This window comes from Anolis carolinensis, chromosome 6 (assembly GCF_035594765.1).
Source record: "Anolis carolinensis isolate JA03-04 chromosome 6, rAnoCar3.1.pri, whole genome shotgun sequence".
Classification (NCBI taxonomy): Eukaryota; Metazoa; Chordata; class Lepidosauria; order Squamata; family Dactyloidae; genus Anolis; species Anolis carolinensis.
The window spans coordinates 82044724-82067854 of record NC_085846.1 but is presented as its reverse complement, the minus strand read 5'-3'; the positions used below and the strand labels follow the sequence as shown (position 1 = coordinate 82067854).

At 42.4% G+C, this 23131-nt stretch overlaps 3 protein-coding genes across 7 annotated transcripts in view; all 3 read right to left on the bottom strand.

Annotated features, from left to right (window-relative positions):
* hoxa3 (homeobox A3) overlaps positions 1-9340 on the bottom strand; it is a 63290-nt gene extending 53950 nt beyond the window's left edge. Inside the window, exon 1 of one of the 3 annotated variants that reach the window (XM_008117050.3) lies at positions 9220-9340. The gene's annotated coding sequence lies outside the window, so the exon portion shown is untranslated. The remainder of the gene's footprint in view (positions 1-9219) is intronic. The other 2 variants (XM_016996018.2, XM_016996019.2) reach the window with 2 other exon arrangements.
* Positions 82-9405, bottom strand: hoxa6 (homeobox A6). Of its 3 annotated transcripts, none has more exons than XM_062957845.1 (3): positions 9220-9405; positions 3825-4086; positions 82-1517 (listed from the first exon to the last, which is right to left on the bottom strand). In XM_062957845.1, the coding sequence occupies exons 1-3, from the start codon at positions 9403-9405 to the stop codon at positions 1261-1263; spliced, it is 705 nt and encodes a 234-aa protein (XP_062813915.1). In that variant the 3' UTR covers positions 82-1260. The 3 variants fall into 3 exon arrangements, with proteins under 3 accessions (XP_062813915.1, XP_062813916.1, XP_008115254.3); XM_062957846.1 differs by having other exon boundaries at positions 3825-4083; XM_008117047.3 differs by having other exon boundaries at positions 3825-9223.
* A 1929-nt stretch (positions 9406-11334) lies between these two features.
* hoxa7 (homeobox A7) lies at positions 11335-22759 on the bottom strand. Its single transcript, XM_003224926.4, has 2 exons — positions 15524-22759; positions 11335-13443 (listed from the first exon to the last, which is right to left on the bottom strand). Exons 1-2 carry the CDS (start codon positions 16149-16151, stop codon positions 13112-13114), a joined length of 960 nt encoding a protein of 319 aa, XP_003224974.4. The 5' UTR covers positions 16152-22759; the 3' UTR covers positions 11335-13111.
* Between the last annotated feature and the right edge of the window lie 372 nt (positions 22760-23131).

Genomic DNA, 23131 nt, shown 5'->3' with positions numbered 1-23131 from the left:
TATTTTATGCACGGGTGGGCACCAGGAGGTCTTTTCTCGCATAAATATAAGTTGAGGATGGTCTTTTGAAGAGAAGAGAAGTCATTCTATCGCTTTTATTTATATCCAGAGCCGTGGCCCCAGCGGTCAAGATTTCATAGCATCAATAAAAGATTTTTTCAGGTTTCTATATATACATAGACATATACATAATGGACGCCAAACACTCATACGAACATACATTTGCACTGTACTGGGGATTAACACCACGTCGTGTGCCGCCTTCTACCCTTTTTCATCATTATCATGGCTGGATTTAGATTTTGAAAAGCACTGAGACTGGAATTTAACAGTGTCCAAAGGGGAGGAAAAACCTCTATGATGCATAATTATTTTACTCACTCACTGCTGGCCTGCAGATATACTCCCTCCAATTTTAAAATATTTTTTCCACCCTGTAGTTTGACTGTGGGGAAGAAAGGCAAGACTTGGGAGTATTTTTTTAAATTTTGAATCTCTTAATTATTCATATCAACAGCTCCATCCAACAAAAAAGGTGCTGAAATGTCCCCTCCCCTTTTATTGGGAGAGGGAGAAGTGTTGTCTCTAATTCTAGATTCAAATTATACCTGCAAATAATTATATCTTTCCCGCTTCCCAATCCATAACATTTATAATTCCTTAAAGTTGCCATGGCGGCAGGCAACTTATTTAAATAAGCCACCTTGAAATCAGCTGAAATTGCGGGAATAAATGGGTTTTTGGTCTGAGATGAAAAGGGGGAGAACAATAAGCAACAATAAGTCTATCCCTAGTTAGCAGCAGAGTCATAAATAAGAGGCTGGAGAACTCGTCTCTCTAGAAATTGGAGGTTTCCCTTTGAACCTACTGGCCTTTTATGTGTTTCTAGAAGCCAAACCGTCCAACTGCTGACTTTCAAATGTTGAACACTGAATGCATTTTGTAAAAAAAAAAAAATCTAGACTCCAAACACCCTATACGTTGTAGACCCGACTATGTACATCACGCACTTTTACAGTCAATAATGCTCTAGACAAGATTTCACAGTTAATTGCAAATATATAGAGAGCTATAAATAGGCATATATTTTCATCAAGCCTTTGAGAGTCCTTAGGCTGAAAATAATAATAATAATAATAATAATAATAATAATAATAATAATAATAATAATAATTGCAGAGGATTGTACTGGAAGGAGGAACATAACCGAGAGGCATGGGAAAGGGGAAAGAGGTGGCAACTTTTTTGAAAAGCATGATTTTACTCCCCTGGCTTTTCCTCTGATTCTTCTCCGGGCTGAGTGGAATTGATCAACTTGCTTTCTTTTTTCCACTTCATCCTCCTGTTTTGGAACCAGATTTTAATCTGTCGTTCAGTAAGGCAGAGGGCATTGGCAATCTCAATCCGTCGCCTTCTGGTTAAATAGCGGTTATAATGGAATTCCTTCTCTAATTCTAAGGTTTGGTACCGGGTGTAGGTCTGTCTGCCCCGTCTCCCGTGCGTCCCATACACTGTACCTAGGGAAGCAAAGACAATATGATCTCAATAGGAGCAGGCCTTCGAGCTAGGGAAAAAACATCAAGAGACCTGTTTGCTTTGTTCAGCCTCCTCCTTGCATAAGACACATACAGCCTCATCCCTGAGTCTAATTTCCAGAATTAATTATTTCCCAGTCATTATAATCTGGTAGCAGAATATTGAATACAAAACATTGAGAAACACAATATCATCTCCTGTGCAATCCTTGCATTCCTTCCATAATAGTACACAAATAAGGCACATGTACACATGGAGCATACGACCATGTGGCTACTTTCTACCTCTTTGTGTGGTAACCACAAACACCTATAGTCATTGGGCATGATCCAACCAAATTTAAACACTGAAGCTCCATTGCTCTTCAATAGAAATTGCTCTCAGGCAGGGCATTGCTTAACTCTCCTTTGAAATAAGTATGGGTCAAAAGCCATTAACTTTACTTGGGATCCAAGTCCTGATATACGAAGCTTCTAACTTCAGAAATTTGACATTAGATTCTAAGGCATATTTATATATGCTGGTTCCTCGAGTTTCAGTCAAATCTGCTTCCGAGTAAGTGGATTTTTGCTGTAAGCTTGCTTCTTTCTTTCTTTCTTAAATTGCATGATAAATGTGTAGACACATTTAGAGCAGTTCAGTGTAACTCAAGCTGCATTATATGGGTCTATCTACACTGACCATATAATGCAGTTCAAACTGCAGTGTAGTTCCAGACTTACTTGGAAGCAAGTTCCAGGAACATTTTAAAATAAGGGATATTTCTTTCTTTCTGATTTAGGATAGAAATTAAGGTATGTAATCAGTAATTTAAATTATTATTTTTTCAATGAAACCTTAAAACATTGTAGTTCATTCCAAAATCTTGCAATGACTACAAAGTGGCTCCCCTTCTATTTTTTTCTTGAAAAAGCTGTATTTTATTTTTTATTAGTATTTTTTAAAATGATGTGCGAATGTTACTGGGATTTAAAACTGGACACTGTATTTTCCTTTCCTGCTGCAAACTTCCACTTTAAGAAAGACAAAGGGTAACATTTTGGCGCAATGAAATCAATGGGAGTTTGGCAATTGATCAAGTCTCCTCTCTTCCCGTCCCCTCTGTCCCTGGGAGATGATTTGTGTCTGCGCACATATTACTGGAAAACGTGCATTCAATAGCTAATACTTATACACTAATGAGTGAGTGAAGGGAGGGGGGGAGAGAGAATGTCTCACAAACATATTGAGCAGTCGATACAGAGGACATATTCCTACACATCAGTCTTTGAGACCAAGGGAAGGAGGCACGTCTTTGAGTATTTATTATTATTATTATTATTATTATTATTATTATTATTATTATTATTAAAAATCGACTGCTTTTGAAGTATCCCTTATTTTAAAATGTTCTTGGCACTTGCTTCCAAGTAAGGCTGGATCTATACTGCCAGAAATTCAGTTTGAACTGCATTATATGGTCAGTGTAGATTTGTTTATCTATCTATCTATCTATCTATCTATCTATCTATTTATTTATTTATTGTGTCAGAAACGAACCGAGGGTACAGTTGTAATGCATTTAAAAACACAAGCAAAGTTAAAAACTTGGCATTATACTAAATGTTCTTTGACCAGCAGCTGTCCAATGGAGTGCCTCTGGTGTTGCTATTGTGGACGTGGCAGGGCTCAGACTGCATTGTAATAGGTGGTCTGTGGTTTGCTCTTCTACATACTGGCATGTCGTGGGCTCCACTTTATGGCCCCATTTCTTAAGGCTGGCTCTGTATCTCCTGGTGTCAGTGTAGATAGACCCATATAATGCAGCTTGAGCTCCATTGAAGTGCTGCAAATGTGCCTACACTGACCATATTATGCAATTTAAGCTGCATTATATGGCAGTGTAAATCCAGCCTATGGTTTAGCCATTACAACCTTTATGTGTATTATTATTATTATTATTATTATTATTATTATTATTATTATTATTATTATTATTAATCATTATCATCATCAGATAGTTTCCTAGGACTTGCTTCCAAGCAAATGTCTTAATTGTTGCAACCTTGATTGGCTTGTAAAGACTTGAGGCAATGCTCATAAAGTCATTTTTCTTGGCCACTGAAGTGTCAGGTTAAGGCAGAACGTGAGAGACTATCTCAGGTTACCCTTGGCTTGCAGGTGCCATTGCTTCCCATTGACCAAAATAAAGTTCTCCCCCCCCCCCCACTATAATCCTTGCACCCCAGTTCCCCACCCCCCTCTCTCTACTCCACCCCCCTTTGGGAGCGTCCCATTGACTGACTTACCCGCGCAGGAGTTCATCCTTTGCATCCAGGGATAAACAGGGTTGGCGTACTTCCGGTCGCTGCCTTCCTCGCTGAGGGTTTTGTGGGGGCCTGCCTCGGGCTTGTAGGGCTGGTTGGCGTTGGCGAAGCAGGGCAGGTAGTCCCCTGGGTGGTGGGCCCGGGGCTTGGGCGAGGAGGAAGCGCCCCCGCCCAGCTCCTTCTCCGAGTAGAAGCACGAGGCGCCATAGTCGTTGCAGGAGATGACTGTGGTGTTGCTGGACTGCTGGTAGAAGCAAGGGGAGGAGTAGGTCTTGTCCGGCAAGCTTCCGGACCCATAGGAGGTGGGGAAGTGCCTCAGCGCCTCGTAGCCCGCCGGGTAGAGGGGCAGCTGCCCCAGGAAGGGAGTCTCGGGCCCATTGGGCAAGCTCCCCGGGAAAGGGGGATTCACGAAATAGGAACTCATGGAAGCTCCCCAGGTCCCGGAATACCCGTGATTTGTTGTGTATTAGTACATCTGGCTATATAACTATTAGTAGTCATGCGAGGGGTTTGTTTCTGGATGGCCGAGCGCCAAAAGCGACAGCAGCAAATAGCACCAGCTGACGGCCGGGCGTCCAATGAGAGAGCGGCGGAGGGCCTTCTCCCCTGGGATCCGCCGCCACCGAGGCAGCAAAGTTACAAACAACACCCTCCCCACCTCCGGAGCCCGGCAGATGGATGGGGCAGCGCGGTGCCAATGGTCGCCCAAAGGAGGAGTTAGTTGCGGGAGCGATGGGGCGGCGAAGATGCCCAAGGAACGGGGAGGGGAGGGGAGAGGAGCAGGGTCGCTCCTGGAGGAGAACTGGGGAGGGGGGGTGCACATGTCTGCGTGTCTGGGAAGGAGACGGGGCTGGAAATAAGTCAACACACCCAGGGAGGGCTGCCGAGAGAGCAAGGAGCACCTTCCATCCGGAAGGAAATCCTTTTACAAAGTGAGGCACAAACCAGCGTCCCTAAGGAAATCCTCCCTTCTCCAGCCCTTCACCTCCCAAGATCCACACATAGGAAAAGCATCAGGACCCGCCAATGTCCTTGTTTGGCCTCTTTTAAGTTGTGGAGCTTTCGCTGTTCTTGAATAGGAAGATTTCCAACCTGGTTACGGGTTTTTAGAGTTTTCCGGGCGGTATGGCCATGTTCCAGAAGCATTTTCTCCTGACGTTCCGCCTGCATCTATGGCAGAGGTTGTGAGGTCTGTTGGAAACGATGCAAGTGGGATTTATATCTCTGTGGAATGTCCAGGATGGGAGAAGGAACTCTTGTCTGTTTGAGGCAGGGTGAATGTTGCCCAGTTTCCAACAGACCTCACAATCTCTTAAGATGCCTGCTATAGTGTGAAGTGTCAGGAGAGAATGCTTCTGAAACATGACCATACAGCCTAGGAAAACTCACAGCAACCCAGTGATTCCGGCCATGAAAGCCTTCGACAACACATCCAGTGCCTCCCTTCCTCAACCAGGCCTGATTCCAGGAGGCGGGCTCCTCTTCCTTGAACCCTTTAAACAATCTGAAATTGTTTCCCACCGGAATATAAGGAGCGAAGTGTAACGTCCAGCTGCGCTTAGTTTTCTGGATCAACAAGGAAGCGGAACTGATCTCTTGTTGCCTTTTGCAACCCTTCCGAGGCTAAGCTTATCTCTTAAAGCTGAACTCGATCGTTTGATCGGTAGATCACGAACCAGACAGGAAGTGGTGTCTCTCCACACTGTTGTGGTGTTTGCTGTTACCTCTGTTCATTTGTTGGCCAAGCCTGTGCTTCAAAGGTATCTGAATAAGATCAAGGCGCTTATCAGTTGCTTCGAAGAGCCCAGATTGTCTTAGTTTAAAAAAAAAACCCCTCCATGTTTCTGTTAATTGGTATTTTATCTCAATAGTAAGATAGGCACATTTCTGGCCTATGAGTATCTGGATTTAGATGATGAAAAACAACAGAGCCAAGCATCTCAAGAATTAGTAAAAATATTACTTATTTAATCAACAACTTTCCATGGTTATAGAATAGCTATTGTTACCTTCATGGTTATAGAATGTGAATTTAATTTTTAGACAGGCAAGAGGTTTTTATTTGTTTTCTAATCCTGGTCATAATTTCACAATATACTACTGGATCTAGAGTTGAAGTGAGGAGAGTACTACAGGCCAAGTCAGAAAGATCCCATGAATTTCAGCAGTACAAGGCTGTGTTTTGTGTGTACACACCCAGAGTTAATTGGGCCTTGCTTCCAAATAAATGTGCACTGCAAAAGGTTGAATCTCACTTTCCTTTTTGGTCAATTGTTCAGAGACTTTTCACACTGGCCTCTTTGGGGCCTGGGCTTTTCATGGGCTCCAAAGGACTAACTGGCTCTCCCTAGGCCCGAAAAGCCATCGGTTTTGTGCCTCTTGTAAACTGCTATGTTTCATTTCCGGAGTGTGATTGCGGTATCTATAAAACAGCAGTGAGTTAAAACATCCCCGCTCTTTCTTCTCTCTTAACCCTCCCTAAATTTCTAATTGTGGGCATTGTTTGTGTCCCTTAACTGGAGTTTCACACCGAGCTCTCGATTGCCTCCAACAATGATCTTGTTTCTCACTCTAAAGAAATTCGCCCATCGCCCCTCAAAGGGTCACCTATAAATGCAATTGAAAGTATGGGGCTGGGGTGGATATAGAAGCAAAAAAAAACAAACAGGAACCATTCCTAAGAACCCATATAAATAACTTTCGCTAGATGCTGTAAAAGAATAACAAAACAGGAGAGACCCAAGTGGAAGGGAAAGTTTCAAAAACTAGCTTTAGTAAATATTAACCTACATTTAATCCTTAAAGGGGGAGATAGTGCTTGGTTTGACGTTATAGGTAAATAATAATAATAATAATCTTAATTTATATCCGCCACCATTTCCCAGAGGGACTGGGGCGGCTTACAAAGCACTCAAAAGTTCAAACACACAAAATACAAACATTGCAGAAACAATAACATAAAACAATAACAGCCAACATAAATATCTCGCTTTACAAAACCCCCTGGTTAAAATCAGTAAAATATAGCAATAGCTAAAGGTATAAAACAACAATAATCAATCTCAGTAAATGTAAAGTCCTTGGTGAAATCTGTGGGTCCTCACGTATATAGATAACTTTTTCCCCTGCTTCATGGCCAGTACTTTCATAGCCTGGCTAGCTTCCAGTTCATTTTAATCAGGCAAATGCCACGTCCAGACCATTATTATAAATAGGAGCAGCTAGCAAACTCTGAAGCGTGAGCAAAGCTCTTGTAAATACAAATCAAGTAGGAAGAAATTTCGCTGCTCTGGATTGGTTTCGTTCTTACTGAGAAACAGAGAAATATATTGGAATATATAGTAGGAAAATACTGGACCTCTTGGCTTCTCCAAACGCAGCGCAAAAAAACCCTCAATTGCCATCCAATTAATGAATAATACTGTTCGGTTTCACACCACACTTAAGTTTAGGCTGGTTATGAAGTTTACGTCTAGTACTCTGCTATATTTATGGTGGAATCATCCCAACTGAGGGTTATTTTGAGTCTAATAGCTCAGATTCCCCAACAAATATTCATCAATGAATGTATTAGTTGGCTAGTTTTGGTCATCTACTCCATAGCACTTTCTCCCAAGACTTCAGATAAATCCAGAATGCTCAGAAACACACATAGGTCCTGAAGGGAGAGAGCCAGAAAAGTCCTGTTCAGACAAAACCAGGCACAGCTAGCGAATTCTTTCCAAATATTATCCAGTCCGGTTTCCAAATGTAGGGCTACTACCACTTTAACAGGCGGAGGGCTCTCCCTCCCTCTCGCACTCCCCTTATGCCCTCCCCCTGAAAAAACCCCGGTTTCCATTCATCCGACCCCATAAGTCAAACAAAGTTAGAATACAGGTGCGGAGGGGCCGCTCCCCTCTTAAGCTGAAAAGCCCCTTTCCCCCGAAGGTATAAATCCACTTGCAAATCCCACTCTTGTGGAGAGAGGTAACAGAGAACCACCTTTCGCGTGCCGAGGCTAATCCAAACAGACCTTCGCAATCCTAGCCCTTGTTTAGAGGGAACGTGTATTAGCAACCAGGGTCGGCGCGGCTCGAGTCCAAACATCCCATTCCATATAAAATATGGGTTCAAAGAAAAATAGCTTCCAGTTCCCACCTTCCCCAACGTCTCCTCCACACATCTTTTCAATCTTGACATAACCAGACAGGATGTAATTTCCGGAGGCCAATTAAAACCAGTTTTGTTTTGTTATGGGTGCTGTTATTAATGTTAAACAGAGAGAGTTTTTTTTTTAAAGGGACAGATCACCCGCAGGGTTTGGTATTTCCCTCTCTGAGCCCAGTACCACCGTCGGCCACACTGTGGCAGCACTGAGTCGGCTCCTCTGCTTGACCATAAATAATCCGACATTCTCTGCAGTTGCAGTCAAGCACACACTGCAATGCAATGCCCCGCAATTCTTTATCCTCTCGCTCGGAGGAAACCCCAATCGTTTATGGACAACCAAAGCAACTCCATCTTATCTTAGCAAACAGAATGGGTAATTTCAACAAGGGAAGGGTTTAAGTGTTTTCGTCCTAGGAAACCATTTTCTAGAAAAGCAACACAAAATGGAAGGATCACATGAAAAAACGACGCGCTTTCACGGCATCTATATTTCATATATATATAAACACGGCCTATTAGTTCATTCATCTATTTTTCCCCCTTCGAAAAAAGCGCCATATTTTGTAATGCAGTTAAGGCTTTTACATCATGAATGAATAGAGCTGTTAAAAGGCCACAATATTATTTCCCAGTCGCTAGGCAGTATAAATGACACCAGTATACCTCTGACGACCAAGCCCTCTAACTCACAAACTGAGATTAGAATAATCAATCATCGACTGGAAACTCAAAACAAGGTGAGGCGCCGTCTAGTTCTTTGCACCCATCACTTCAGTGGTCTTTTTAAAAATAATAATAAAAATCCATTGCAAATAAATACCGAAAAGGCAAACAAATAATGCGCACGAATATATAAACATTTCAATTTGATGATTCTAAGAAAGGAGCGTTAAATGTGACTGTTTCTTTAAAAAAATAAACAACCCAGTAATAAATAAATGTACAACCTACTGTCGAACAAATGCAATGTTAAGATGGAATAACTACCGGTATAGGTTCATTAGAAGGTTATTTTTTTTCCAAAGTCAGGCAGGTTAAAGATAGCATAGAAAATGAGGGTGGATCGATTGCAATGATATATTCTAAGTCCAATACGTATAAATACATATCTATAGGCATGTGTCTTAGTTATAAAGGCTGTTCTGCTCCAGTGTACTATCCCTGCCTGATACTATCACAAGGTTCGCCTGTGTTCATTCATGCCTGTGTTGCCTGCCTTTCTCACCTTCAGGGTCTGCTTTGAGGGGATCCCTTCGCTCCCTTTGACAGCTGTCTCTTCTGGCCGCCTCCAGACGGATCGCCCTCGTTTTGGTGCCAGAAGAAGCAGGAAATTCGCCAGGAAAAACGTGCCACTCCAGGGCTTTGAATCCAAGATGCCACACCTTCCGACGGAGGGGCTGGAAAAGGCCATCCAAGACCATGCGAGGCTGCAGACTGGACCTCCATCCCGTCCGCGGCTCCCTATTGACTTACAAAGGACGAATGAAAACCGGGGAGGGGGGCTGTATGGAGGGGCGCAGAGAAAAAAAAGAGGGGGGGGTTTGAAGGAGAGGACTGAAAGGCAGAGAGATCCGAAGCAGGACCGAGCCGAGCAAAAGAATGCCGCTCTATTCTCGCCAGGGAAATTATAAAAAAGTTCATGTTCACGGTTCCCATCCACATGACCATCGGCAACCAATGGAGAACAGGAAGCCCTCGTAAAGTTGTATTGCAAAGTTGTAAATTTTCATAAACAACAACGGATTTATGACCCTTTCCTCATCACTAAGAAAGAGGCAGGACTTCCAGAGGCGCCATTTTACCAGCCCTGGGTTCTGTGTGTGTGTTTTAAAAGACCCACAGTTTGGACTGAGCTTTCTCTGCCTGCTTCTTTTGCTTTTCTTCTTCCCTTCAAGGCAGCCTTAGCACTAGCTTTCCCTTTTAGACCGGTTATTACCATTTAATTCCGAAACCACCCCAGTGTTGGCCTATTTCCCCTCCTCCCTTCTTTCAAAAATAAGAAAATGTTTCATGGGATAACATTTGGGAAGTATTCCAGCATAAGATCTTTCAAACCATCTTTCTGAGGGCTCTGAAACGCCCAATATAGTGTCGTTAAATCCGCCCTTATTCCTGGATTTGAATGCGGGGAATTTCGTATTGGCCCTCCCTCGCTTTTCTCCCTCCCTAAATGCGGATTTCCGCCAAAGCCTCGGAAAAGGCAGCTCAACCCAACATCTCAGTTTGTCCCTTTGGAAGACCAGTTTGTGGCCACGTCCTATTCTCGCTCAAGTGGATCTCTTAGAACAGAATGTAGATTTACTAAGGAATTAGCTGCAGGCGATTCAAATTCGGAAATTTGTTTATCTCTTTGCCCTTGTTATCCTAAAGAGAGGCCTCCTGGCTTGGAATTGTACTTAGCAAGTGGATCATTTCATAGATTTCTCAAGCTGGTTCTACATTATCATATAATGCAGTCTGAACTGTATTGTATATGGTTCTGTACTGACATTATGTGGCAGTGTAAAACCAGACTCAAAGCTTCACACTTAAGTTGAACTCCTAGGCAAATTATCCTGGAAAAACAGGATTGTGTTGGCCTTCTTTGCCAACGTAGTCAAAGCCGCGAATAGCTTTGGTAGCTGTGGATGCTCTTTTTAATATATATATTAAATTTTAATATATATATTAAATTTTTAATATATATATTAAATTTTTAATATATATATTAAATTTTTAATATCTATATTAATTTTAGGACATATACATTCCCACCACCGTGAGGATTTTTTTTACATAATAATCCTTTTTGAAACAATCTTTATAGATTTAGATACTATATAATATTTGTATCCTATTTCTTACGGCCTGACCTCTAGACTTATTCATAATATAATTCTTGACCATCTTCCATCTTTCTTCAACTTCTCTTGATTAATTTGATTTTACACCCATAATTTCGAATTCCATTTGATCCACCATATTCTGATACAATTTGTTTATTGTCCACTTTGATTTGTCTTTCCATCCTAATGTACTATCATAGCTTGTGTGCACTCAATTATTGCTTCCTTTATTTTCCTGTAATTTCCCATTCCCTCTCTTTGTACCAAAGCCGCCATTTCTTTTGTTATCACCCAATCGATTTCTAATATTTGGTCAGTGCTGGCATGGATGTCAACAGAAAGGGCGGTTTATGCATATAGTGTGGGAATGCGAATGTGTCAAACTAAATATTAGGGTAGCTGTGGATTCTGGTTTATTGTGGTCTCTTTCAACTCTATGATTGAACGATTTGCTGAGAACTTAGCATTTAGTTGTTTATGTATATTTTTTGAGTCCAAATACACACACAAGAGGATCAATTGTCAACAAGTATTTTTATTTCTGTGCTGAGAACTTAGCATTTGGTTGTTTATGTATATCTTTTGAGTCCAAACACACACACAAGAGGATTCATTGTCAACAAGTATTTTTTTTTATTTCTGAATAACATAGAACACATTGACCGCACCCTCCTCCCCTCATTTTCACACGAAATACCCCAATGTTCACAATGAACACAACGGAAAATCAGACCCATGTTGTACAATTCATGAATAAAGCATAGCTCAAATTGTAAAAGTGGGATTGATTTCTACAGAAGTGTTATCTTTATTTTTTCCAAACAGTTTAAAAAAAAAAACAGACCTCTTCCCAAAAAATATTGCCTCATGCTGCAACTTGAAGCACAAACAGCAAAGGAGTCTTGTGGCCCCTTAAAAGCGTGTACTTTCCTGGTTGGAGAGTAGACTATTTCATCCATTAGGAATATAGTGTATTATATGAACTTCCCTGGTTGGCGGGTAGACTATTTCAACTGATAAGGAATATAGTATATTATAAAATGCGTTGCCAGACAACAAGAGGCAAAAGTTTCCTTCTGGTGAGCAAGATGTAGTAATTAAACGACGTTAACTAACTGTAGCTGCGTTTTCCTATCTAATGCATTCTGAAAACAATAGGAGCAAGGAAAGGATGAGGGTACATACACAGCCACCTACAGAAATGCTCCCTTTTCTTGTTCCTCCTGTTATTACTTACATGGAATTAAAGACTCAAAAATGAAATATCAATTTGGCCATCAAGGACGTCAATGGCAAAAGAAAAGATGGAGCCGCTTTGTACAATCACTGCAATGCGAAAATGCGGACTAGCGCAGACTTGTGAGGACCGCTTCTCGCTTAGCATGGAATAAATATATTATTTTATTTTATTTTATTTTATTTTTAAAAAGAAACTTTTAAATTAGACCTAGCAATAATACTCCACGTGAAATACTATATTCGAACTAGGGAGGCCTGGCCACTTCCTTGGAAGCCTCCTTCTCTACTATTCAGTTCTACAAACAAGCCACTTCCCTGTCATCTTCCCTTCCCAACCCTCCCTGAACCCCCCTCCCGCATTAATAAAATACAGCATCGTATGGGAGATAGGTAGGCGGAGCTCGAGAATAGGTAGTCTTGAACATAGGTAGTAGGAAACATTGTAGTCTAGTGGTTTATTCACTTTTTTCTCTCAAGTATTTCTCCCGCTACCCCTTTTCCAGGTTATTTGAATAAACACACAGAAAAAAAAATAGCAACAACACAGGAGCTGGAAATACAGCCTCGAATTAGGTAGTTTGAGTATGAACCTAATGCACTTCTCCCTTCGGGATTGATTGGGACTAATGTATAGTCAGGTAGTTTCTATCTGGAAGGATAAGATACATTATGTGGGACTTCTCTCCCCACCCCCACCCCTTTCTGTGCAAGTAAGGACCTCTCTTTTATATATACATATATTTATATATATATTTCCTGTCACAAATATCAGTAAAAATCTTATCGAGCGATCCAGTCACAAGAAGAAGGGGAAAAAAACAGTGACAGCATAGCAGTCCATGGAGAACCTACTTCAGCCTAGGATGAAAGGGGAAAGGGGGATTAAAAAGACTCTCCAGCCACCCCCCACTCCCGCCTCCTTATATGGCCATTAGAAGGGTCTCTTGTATTTTTCATGGTTCGTTTCAGGGGGATTTTACAACTGTCACGTGCATACAGGAGAGCGGAGAACCAGAGAACCGGCTGCTCCTGGGAGAAGGACACCCCAACGGGTTATGCCTCCTCCTCTTCCTCCTCCTCCTCTTCCTCCTCTTCCTCCTCCTCGACTTTCTCCACGGAGGCTGCGGAGGGTGTGCTGTCTTTAGGGGCAACAGGGGCCCCTCCACCTTCTCCTCCCTCTCCGGGGGCTTCCTCTTTATGCTCCTTCTTCCACTTCATGCGCCGGTTTTGGAACCAGATCTTGATCTGCCTCTCCGTCAAGCACAGAGCGTGGGCGATCTCTATCCGGCGCCGGCGGGTCAGGTAGCGGTTGAAGTGGAACTCCTTCTCCAGCTCCAGGGTTTGGTAGCGGGTGTAAGTCTGGCGGCCTCGCTTCCGATCCGGACCTGCGTGGAGAGGTTAGGAAGAGGAGGAAAGGAGAAAGTTAAAGGAGCCGGAAACATTGCGATCTGGCTGAAGCAATGCTCGGAATTTGCAAGCCATGTCCTGTCATTCCCTGCTTGGACACCACTTCCTTGCCCCTTCCAAGGACAAAGACATTTTTAGAGAAGCAGCACACAGATCTCCCAGGGTTATCTTCTACAAGTCTACAGGAAAGTTGGTTTTCCTGAGTTAAATGTCACTCAGGATATCAAGAGATCTATTTCAGTGGGTGCAGTAAATTTTCCAGATTATATGGCCATGTTCCAGAAGCATTTTCTCCTGACATCTCACCCACAACTATGGCAGGCATCTTCAGAGGTTGTGAGGAAACCATAAAAATGAACAAAATCTGGCGACCAGTATTAAAAAGCTCTAAAATCAGGACAGTAAATAAAGAACAACACTCTGAAAACAGGAGTTCCAGACATTAAACAATCAGGGCAAGTTAACACCTCCCAACAAAGGATTCCCCCAAGCAAGAATCAGCCAGGCCTTGAAACTGCAAGGCTTTTCAATGCTAATCAAGATGTTTAATTGTAGCATTCACACCTGCCTCCAACAGAACAGGGTTGTGGGCTTTCCACAGATATATAAACCTCCCTAGTCTAGTTTCCAATAGACCTCACAACCTCTGAGGATGCCTGCCATAGATGTGGAGGAAACGTCAGGAGAGAATGCTTCAGGAACATGGCCATACCGCCCGGAGAACTCAGAGCAACCCAGTGATTCCGACCATGAAAGCCTTCGACAACAGATCTATTTCAGCCCCCACTTCCTCCAATGCAACCTACTGCTTCCTGACTCTCAAGCTGATACTATTGGGATTCAATGGGATTTAGTCCCAGGTTGAAGTCACCTTGAAATCTCTTTGCCTACAGAGACCTCAGTGTGTTTACCTTCACAGTCTGAACTTGTCTAAAGCTCCCCAAAAGAAGATTTGGGGTAGACCTTCGAGTTTCAACACATAATTTTAATACTAATACTGCTAATGCTAGGAAAACGACTGGAAAGACTTAGAGGGTGGTACTTCACATTCCAGACTTCCAAGGAAGATGAAAGGTGGACAGACACCACCAAGAACTCAGCACTGTGGCTCCTAGCAGCTAAAATACCATATTTACTCCTTCTTTAGACCATATTGGCTTCAATATAATTTGAGCTGCATTGTGTGGGTCTACACTGACCATATAATAGTAATATTGCTAATGCTAGGAAAATGACTGGGAAGGCTGATAGGGTGGTATTTCACATTCCAGACTTCCAAGGAAGATTAAAGGTGGACAGACACCACCCAGAACTCAGAACTGTGGCTCCTAGAAGCTAAAATACCATTTTTACTCCTCCTTTAGAAAATATTGGCTTGAATATAATTTGAGCTGCATTGTGTGGGTCTACACTGACCACAGAATGCATTATTTGGCAGTGCAGATCCAGTCACAAAGAATGCAGTCGGATGTACCTTTCTTTCCCATGCTTTTGGACAAAGGGAGATATATTTTTCAATGGCATAAAAAGACAAGGTCACACATTTTTGCTCCAGGAATGCATGAGTCATGAGTCCAGGAATAGGGGTCGACTCAAATATGCCTAACCTTCCAAAACAAAGCAACCCGCTTCTACTCCTTCCAGTGCTTCTCAGTCTTTACTAACAGTCTATGCGTGCCAGGGGGCACCTTTTCCTACCTTTTGGGGACATCGAAAAGTAGGGAGTGGATTTAAAAAATATCAGAAGGAGGATTGAAAAAACCTCCAACCTCAGGGCTCCCATTCCATAACAAAGTGAGTGAAATAAATTTACGAGGCTAGAACCCATTAATTGGGCTATAAAAAGTTTTATGGGGCTCATTTACATACAATGCCACGGGCTTTGGAGGCAATGGCGCCTCGGTTCTAATTAAAAGAGAGGAGGCGGGCGCGCCCTCTCTCTCTCTCTCCCTCCCTTTTCTCTTTCTCCTTCCTTCTTTCCTTCCTTGGGAGAACTTTGCTGGCCTTCCCCCGCCCCTCCCCTCCCCTCTCTCCCTCCCTGGGCAGGTTTCCTCCTACCTGAAGACCTCATCCAGGGGTAGATGCGGAAATTGCTCTCGGCCTGGCCGTGCAGGTGGCCACCCTCGGCTTTCTCGCAGCCCTTGGGGCCGAGGTCGCCGCTGCTGCTGCAGAGGACGGGGAGGCTGTGGTCGAAGGCGGCGGCGGCGGCGCAGCTGGGCAGGTTGTAGGCGTCGGAGCCCAGGCTGTACCCGGCGGCGGAGGAGGCGGAGGCGGAGGAGAAGGGGCTGGCGTAGAGGCTGCTGTTGACGTTGTACAAGGCCGGCATGGAGGAGGCGAAGGCGCCCGGCCCGGCCCCATAGCCGCCGCCGCTGCGGGCCGAGCCGGTGGCGAAGGAGCAAGCCGTGGGCTCCGCCGCATTGGGGAACAACGAAGCCGCCCCCGCCGCCGTGTACTTGCTAAAAAGCGCGTTCACATAATACGAAGAGCTCATAATTTTCCGCCGGTGGTGATTTGTGGTCCGGTAGGCTTCGGTGTCGGTTTTACGAGGTAGCGTGATATATGATAACATTACACCCCCAGATTTACACCAAACCCCATTTTCTTGTGGGGGAGGGTGGGGGTGGAAGGAGCCGCCGCCACCACGTGACGCGTCATATGACCCCGTCCTCCAATCTCCGCCCCGCATCACAGGTGGGAGAGAGAGAGGGAGAGAGAGGGAGAGGACCTCGCGTGGACCTCGAAGGGGAGTCGCAAATTCAAAGGCAAGGAAGGGGTCTCAACCCGCGTCAAGCGCCCACCCGCGCGGAGGAGGGGAGGAAGGCTCTCCCCTAGGAAACTCAAAACCCGCGCTTAGAAACTTGGATTTGTGTCCTTTCACCCTTCCCTTTTTTGGGTTGTTGTGAGTTTTCCTGATTGTATAGCCATGTTCCATATGCGTCTTCTTCTGACATTTGCTTCTGGAACATGGCCATACAGCCCGGAAAACTCACAGCAACCCGGTGATTCTTGCTGTGAAAGCCTTCGACAACACCTTGGAAACTCTAACCTTGATTTTTGTCGTCTTCTTCAGCCCCTCCTTTTATTACTATTTTATTTTTGCTATTTTCTTAGTGGGTATGGCACTTCTCCCCATTCAGAATTGTACAGAAAGTCCAATTGCAACATTCACACTTGCCTCCAACAGATAAGAGTTCTTTCTCCCATCTTGGACCTTCCACAAATATATAAACTTCCCTTGCCTAGCTTCCAATATACCTCAAAACCTCTGAGGATGCCTGCCATAGATGTGGGTAAAACGTCAGGAGGGAATGCTCCTGGAATATGGTCATACACAAGGGAAAACTCACAGCAACCCAGTGATTCCGGCTGTGAAAGCCTTCAACAACACCTTTCTTTTATATATTTTTACCATTTTTTCTCCATTTCCCCTCCCCAGTTCTATTTGCTTGGGCTCCCCTAATAAACTTCAAAAACCAGGACTTCGAAACTGAAACCTAGATTTTTGTTCTCTTCTGTAATCCCTCCTTTTAATACTATTAAATGTTTGCTATTTTCTTAGTGGGTAGGGGACTTCTCCCCATTCAGAATTGTACAGAAAGTAGATTTGCATGCAACATTCACACTTGCCTCCAACAGACAAGAGTTCTCTCTCCCACCTTGTACCTTCCACAGATATATAAACTTCCCTTGCCTAGTTTCCAGCATACCTCACAACCTCTGAGGATGCCTGCCATAGCTATGGGCAAAACTTCAGAAGATAATGCTTCTAGAACATAGCCATATAGCTCGGAAAACTCACAGCAACCCAGTGATTCCGGCCATGAAAGCCTGCCACAACACATTGAAACCTTGATTTTTGTCCTCTTCTTTAACCCCTCCTTTTAATATTATTTTATGTTTGCTATTTTCTTAGTGGGTAGAGAACGTCTCCCCACTCAGAACTGTACAGAAAGTAGAATTAGGTACTTTCTGTATAGTTCTGAGCAGGGAGAAGTCCCCTCACCACTCTACTCTGATTTTCCATGTCTTGAGACATTTTAATAATAATAATAATAATAATAATAATAATAATAATAATAAATGTCTTAGGCCACACCTCAATACCAAACCAAACAATAAGGCTTGATAAGACTTGATTACACTCTATGTAGTAAGTTAAAATAAGACAAAACGATACAGTAAATAAACATGATAAAACTGAATGTATACATCATATTTCCTTATCACCCCTGCAAATTACCCCATCAGCCCCACATATGTGGTATTATTATTATTGGCTATTCTATAGTCTGGAGATGGGATTGGGAGGGGGAGGGAATGGCCAAGCTAAGCTACAACAGACATTTGGCTATAAAACCCTTCCATAAAAAATAACCCAGCAATGAACACATAATTTTAACAACAACAGCAATGTGTTGTCTAAGGCTTTCATGGCCGGTATGACTGGGTTGCTATGAGTTTCCGGGCTGTATGGCCATATTCCAGGAGCATTCTCTCCTGACGTTTCACCTACATCTATGGCAGGCATCCTCAATAACAGCAATAACAATAAGACCTATATTATTGGCATTTCACAATCCAGACCCCTGTGGAAGATGGGGGCTGCAGTTCCGCGTTATTTTGCCTCCCCCCTTGATACATGTGTGAGTGTAAACACGCGAAGTCCACACAAGAACCCATGCCACCAGCACATACTTGCCTTTTCTCTCTCTCTTGGTCTACTTCTAGGCTGCAATGAAGTGGGAAACACTCTGCAAACCCTGCGTGGGTTGGTTTTTCCTGGAGGAAGCCCGCCAACAACATGCATGCCTATTAAAAAGTCGTTTCATGTAGATCTATACATATCTATGGATGGAGTGGTTGCTTATATAAGCGGCTTGCAAATTTGTTCTTAGATTTATTGGGAGATTGGCGTGCCAGGCGGGGTGAGTGAAGGCTTAGGAAAGAAATGCTCTTTCATCAGTCTCCTTGTGTTGATAATTGCTCTGCTGTTTTTAAAAAACAAAACACAAGAAAGAGAAGAAAGTTCTGAGAGAGGAGTGTTAAGACAGACATCTTTCAGCGCCTCTCCTCACAAAAGGGCGAGAACGCATGTCTCATTCCTCCAGATCCTCTCCTTCCAAGAAGGATTAGATCAAGAGATCCCCGTGGTTGTTACCATGCCTCTTATTCTGCAGCTGGTTTGCCTTGCCTTGCAAGATCTTTCCACATGCGTGCATTTTGACCCCCCAGAACACTCCTCTTGATGTCATGCAGATGTACAGAGAAGCACACGCATATACACACACATAGAGGTATGCATATACAGTGGGGGAGGGATTACACAGCACAACATAAAATGTTCTTGGTTGGGTTTTCTTTTTGTCTGTTTCTGGGGTTATTTGAGGCATTGGTTCAGAAAATCGCAGTCTAGTTTCTTGGATATGGTTATCATGATTTCCTATGGGTGAGCAAATGAAGACTGGTATATGGCATATGTTCTGTATCTCATAGGGGGAAATCAGTGCCATTTTTGGAATCAGCACGTCAAATAGTCTCGGAAACAGTGCTAACATTTGAGGCAGCAAAATGTGTGTGAGCCAGTGTTATTATTCCTTTTCTTTTGCAGCTGGTTTTCCTTGAGCAGGAATATCTCATCCCTCAGAACATGAGGCTGGATTACATGTGTATCAGTAGACATGGATGTATATATACACATATACAATGGAGGGAGTGATTATTTCGCCCCTTATGTTGCAGTTTCTTTCCTCTTGCATGACATTTTCACCCCTGAGAACACTACCCTTGATTTCATGTGAATGTACATAGACATGGAGAGGCATATAATATACACACACCCAAACACATACACTCAATGGGAGATTATTATTCCTCTTATTTGGCAATTAGTTTGCTTTGTAGGTGAATTTTCCATTATCAGAACACTATCCTTGATTTCATGTGAATGTACATAAACATGGAAAGGAATATAAACATACACCCAAACACACACACAATAGGAGATTATTATTCCTCTTATTTGGCAACTGGTTTGCTTTGTACATGGATTTTCCATTTTCAGAACACTACCCTTGATTTCATGTGAATGTATATAGACATGGAGAGGCATATAATATACACACCCAAACATACACACACAACAGGAGATTATTATTCTTCTTATTTGACAACCGGTTTGCTTTGTAAGTAAATTTCCATTATCAGAACACTACCCTTGAATTCATATACATAGCCTCACACATATACATAGCCATGGAAAAATACATATACAATATATTATTATTATTCCTCTTATTTTGCAACTGGTTTGGTATGTGCATGCATTTTTCTCTCATCAGAACATTACCCTTGATTTAATGTACTTACATAGACACACAAGTTTTAATAGATAATGAGGTATACACACACAATGAGGTGGAAAGTAACAATAAAACCAAGGGACTTTCAGCACCTGTTTTCATAAAAACTGGAATTCTTTCAGTGGGGAATAAAAGGGCCTTGGGATGCATTTTGGACCCGTTTCTTTCCCTCGTTTTCGTTTTCTTTTCCTCAACACCTTTTTTGGGGTTGTTTTGACCAGGATATGGGGTCCCCCCCCCCCACACACATCCCGGCTCCTGCCTTTGTAAACGCTCAGCCCTGCAATAAGGAGCCCAGATCCCATTGAGGAGGTTACGTCCGGATCCTGCCTTGAAACGGATCATAAAACGAGTTTCCGTCCTTCAGACGAGGAGGGAGTTTTCGGGAAAAGACAGCTTTTACTGCCCTGCTTATATTGCACATCATAAACGGGAAGAGAGACAATGGAATTGCCCCCGGAAATTCTCCCTCTAAATGATAGAATTTGGTATCCTGTGTGTACAAAGAGGTTCTTCTCACCCGTTCAAAGTTGTGCCTTGGGGATATTTCGCACCGACCCTTGGTTGGCGAGGGTGCAGTTCTGGTAAAGGCATGGGAAAGGGGTTCAGAGAGGAGACTGGAGGCAGAGAGAAGGGGGAGAGGATAAATGGGGCCCTCAATGATACTCCCCTATCAGTTCCCAAATGTCTATCATTGCAAGACACTCAAAAAAGCCAGTCGGACATTAGGAAATAGATTTTGAGCATCCCAAGAAAATGAGAAAGCAAGGAAATGGGAACACGGTATATATCTAGGTGTGGACTACTTTCATCCACTCTTTGCAAAGCTAGAAATCTGAGGGTTGGAGGGTAATATCATTGGAGTCCTTCATTCTTATTTGGAAGGCAAGATCTGAATTTTGCCCCCTACCCCATAACTATACCTCGGAAAAGACAGAGAGAAGGCCTTGTCCAAATGGAGCTGTCCAAAGGCATATAAAAATAATGGCAACAACAATAATAGTTTTCTTGACTAGAGGCAGAAGTGTTTTCCATTCTGGGCGTCAACAGAAGCATCTCTCCTTTGTTGCCTTTCCTTTGTTTATAAGGCCGGTGGATACTCTTATCCAAGGGGACTAAAGAAATAGTGAACTCGGGATATCAATTCCACATATCACATTTTTCCTCTGAAAAAGTCCTGAGATGCGATTGCAGAAGCTGACTTAAACCTCATTGAAACAATAAAATAGCCTCACTGGTGGCACCAAGGTAAGATGCAAGAAGAAACTATCAGTAAACACAACCAATAGTCTAGACTTGGGTACTGATATGGCGTTGTATAGTCTTTCGGAGGCACAGTTAAATGCAACTGTATTTTAGGCCGAGATCTAAACCTTCTTTCTTGAAAGATCATCTCAACTGCCGGTATTTTAAAGTGTTTGTCTCTTGGTTCTGTTTGGATCACGCTTTGAAACACAAAAACTCACATTTTCGCCAACAATACCTCTAGCAAGCATAGGAATTTAGTAAATTTCGCACTAGTGATCTACAATGTAGGGTTTTATAATGAAACCTGCAACCTAGCATCGCTCAGAGAATCTCACTTTCCAGTAAGACCCTAATCATAAAATAAAGATTCTTAGTTCCAGAATAATCATAGTAGGAAAGACTGTTTTGACTATCCCAACGCCAATGCTATAGGAATAATGATGAATCTCCCATATTGCTTGGTTTTAATGGACCCCCTGTTCTCTCTCCACCTTCAACTCATATTTATTTCAAATTATTGCATTGTTTATGTGTAATTTTCTTGGTGTGATTATTAAAAAAAACAAAGGTTTTATAATCCCCAGGTTACATTTTCCCACTGTACTCTCAATTCCTTCAGTAATGCTCTTTGATTTGAAATAAAATGTTTCCGGGATAGACATTATTTTATTTTATGCTTCCTGGTGTTTCTCAATAAAAAATGCTATGGCATTTGATCAGTTTGTTGTCTTCAATATACATTGAACCTTCTACTCAAACAGCTATATGAATGACTTAACTGGTCTAAAATAGTTGAGGGTAATATCAGTGAGTTGTATTAAAAGCTTCCGCACGAAGACCTAGAATAACATCACTAAGTAACATTAAAAGTGCAAGCACACCCTCAAAGCAAGAATTACATTATGGAGCCTATTATGGAGCTTAATTTGTGCATATAAATTCTATGCCCCAGTAGGGTTATATATTAAACACAGGTAAGTTCCATCCTATATGTAGTTTACAATCATTTTTATTTTTAAATTGGATGTGATCGATATCCTCCTCTCTCTCGCACTCTTCTTGGTTAACAAAACCAAATTCCTTGCCCAATTCAATACAAATAGGTCGATTGGATCCCTGTGCACCGTCCTTTCTTTGCCAAAGGAGATGCAGCCTGTTGGTGCGTCTCCAGTAATAATATTATTTCCTTGACTCTAATGTTGATGCATCACATTCACTCCTGCAGCCATTTAGAAGGCCAATTACTAAAAAAATAATAAAAAATAAAAAACCATCTCATTCCATTCATCTGCCTTCGGGATGAATGTTTGTGTATCTTGGGTCACGTGAGAATGGATGGAGCCAGCCAAAGAGATATTAATTTTTGATCAGAGAAACCGTAAATAAAGATCAGGGAAGAGCTCCAGAATGGATTTGCAGAGGCATTTCAGTCCCGCGGTGCATCAGACTCCGAGCATCTGCACAATATAATTAAACCGAGTCCCACAGAGCCAAAACGGCTCAGGAAGCGAGCGGAGCCTTTTATTGCAGCGCTAACATCTGCTGGAGAATCTCGGCCGCCGGTAAATAAAGCTCAGATTAAAAAAAAACAAAGCAAAATCCGCAGCCTTTGCTGCTTCGCCGGGAAGCCTCCCTTTGGGTTGAGCGAAAAGAGAGTCCTTTCAGAATAAGCCTCAGAACAGGAGGAAAACGCATGTAGACGGGGCAGTCATCAAAAAATGGAAAATACATATTTAAGCTGGCCCAGACAATGCCCCCCTTAAAAAAACAAAGCTGGCTTGCTTGCTGCATTGCCATGGAGGAAGGTGTTGTTATTGTGTGTCTTCAAGCCCTTTCTGACTTATATTAGTCATTTATTATATTTTATTAATGCTGTAACCGAGCCACGAGGAGAGGCAGGTAAAAATTTAATAATAATTCAATTGAAATGATAATTTATATAATAATTATTTAATTATTAATAAGTATTACTTAAATGATAATAATTTATTATTAAATAATATTTTTATTATTCAATAATAATTTAATATGCAATAATAATAATTTAATATTCAATAAT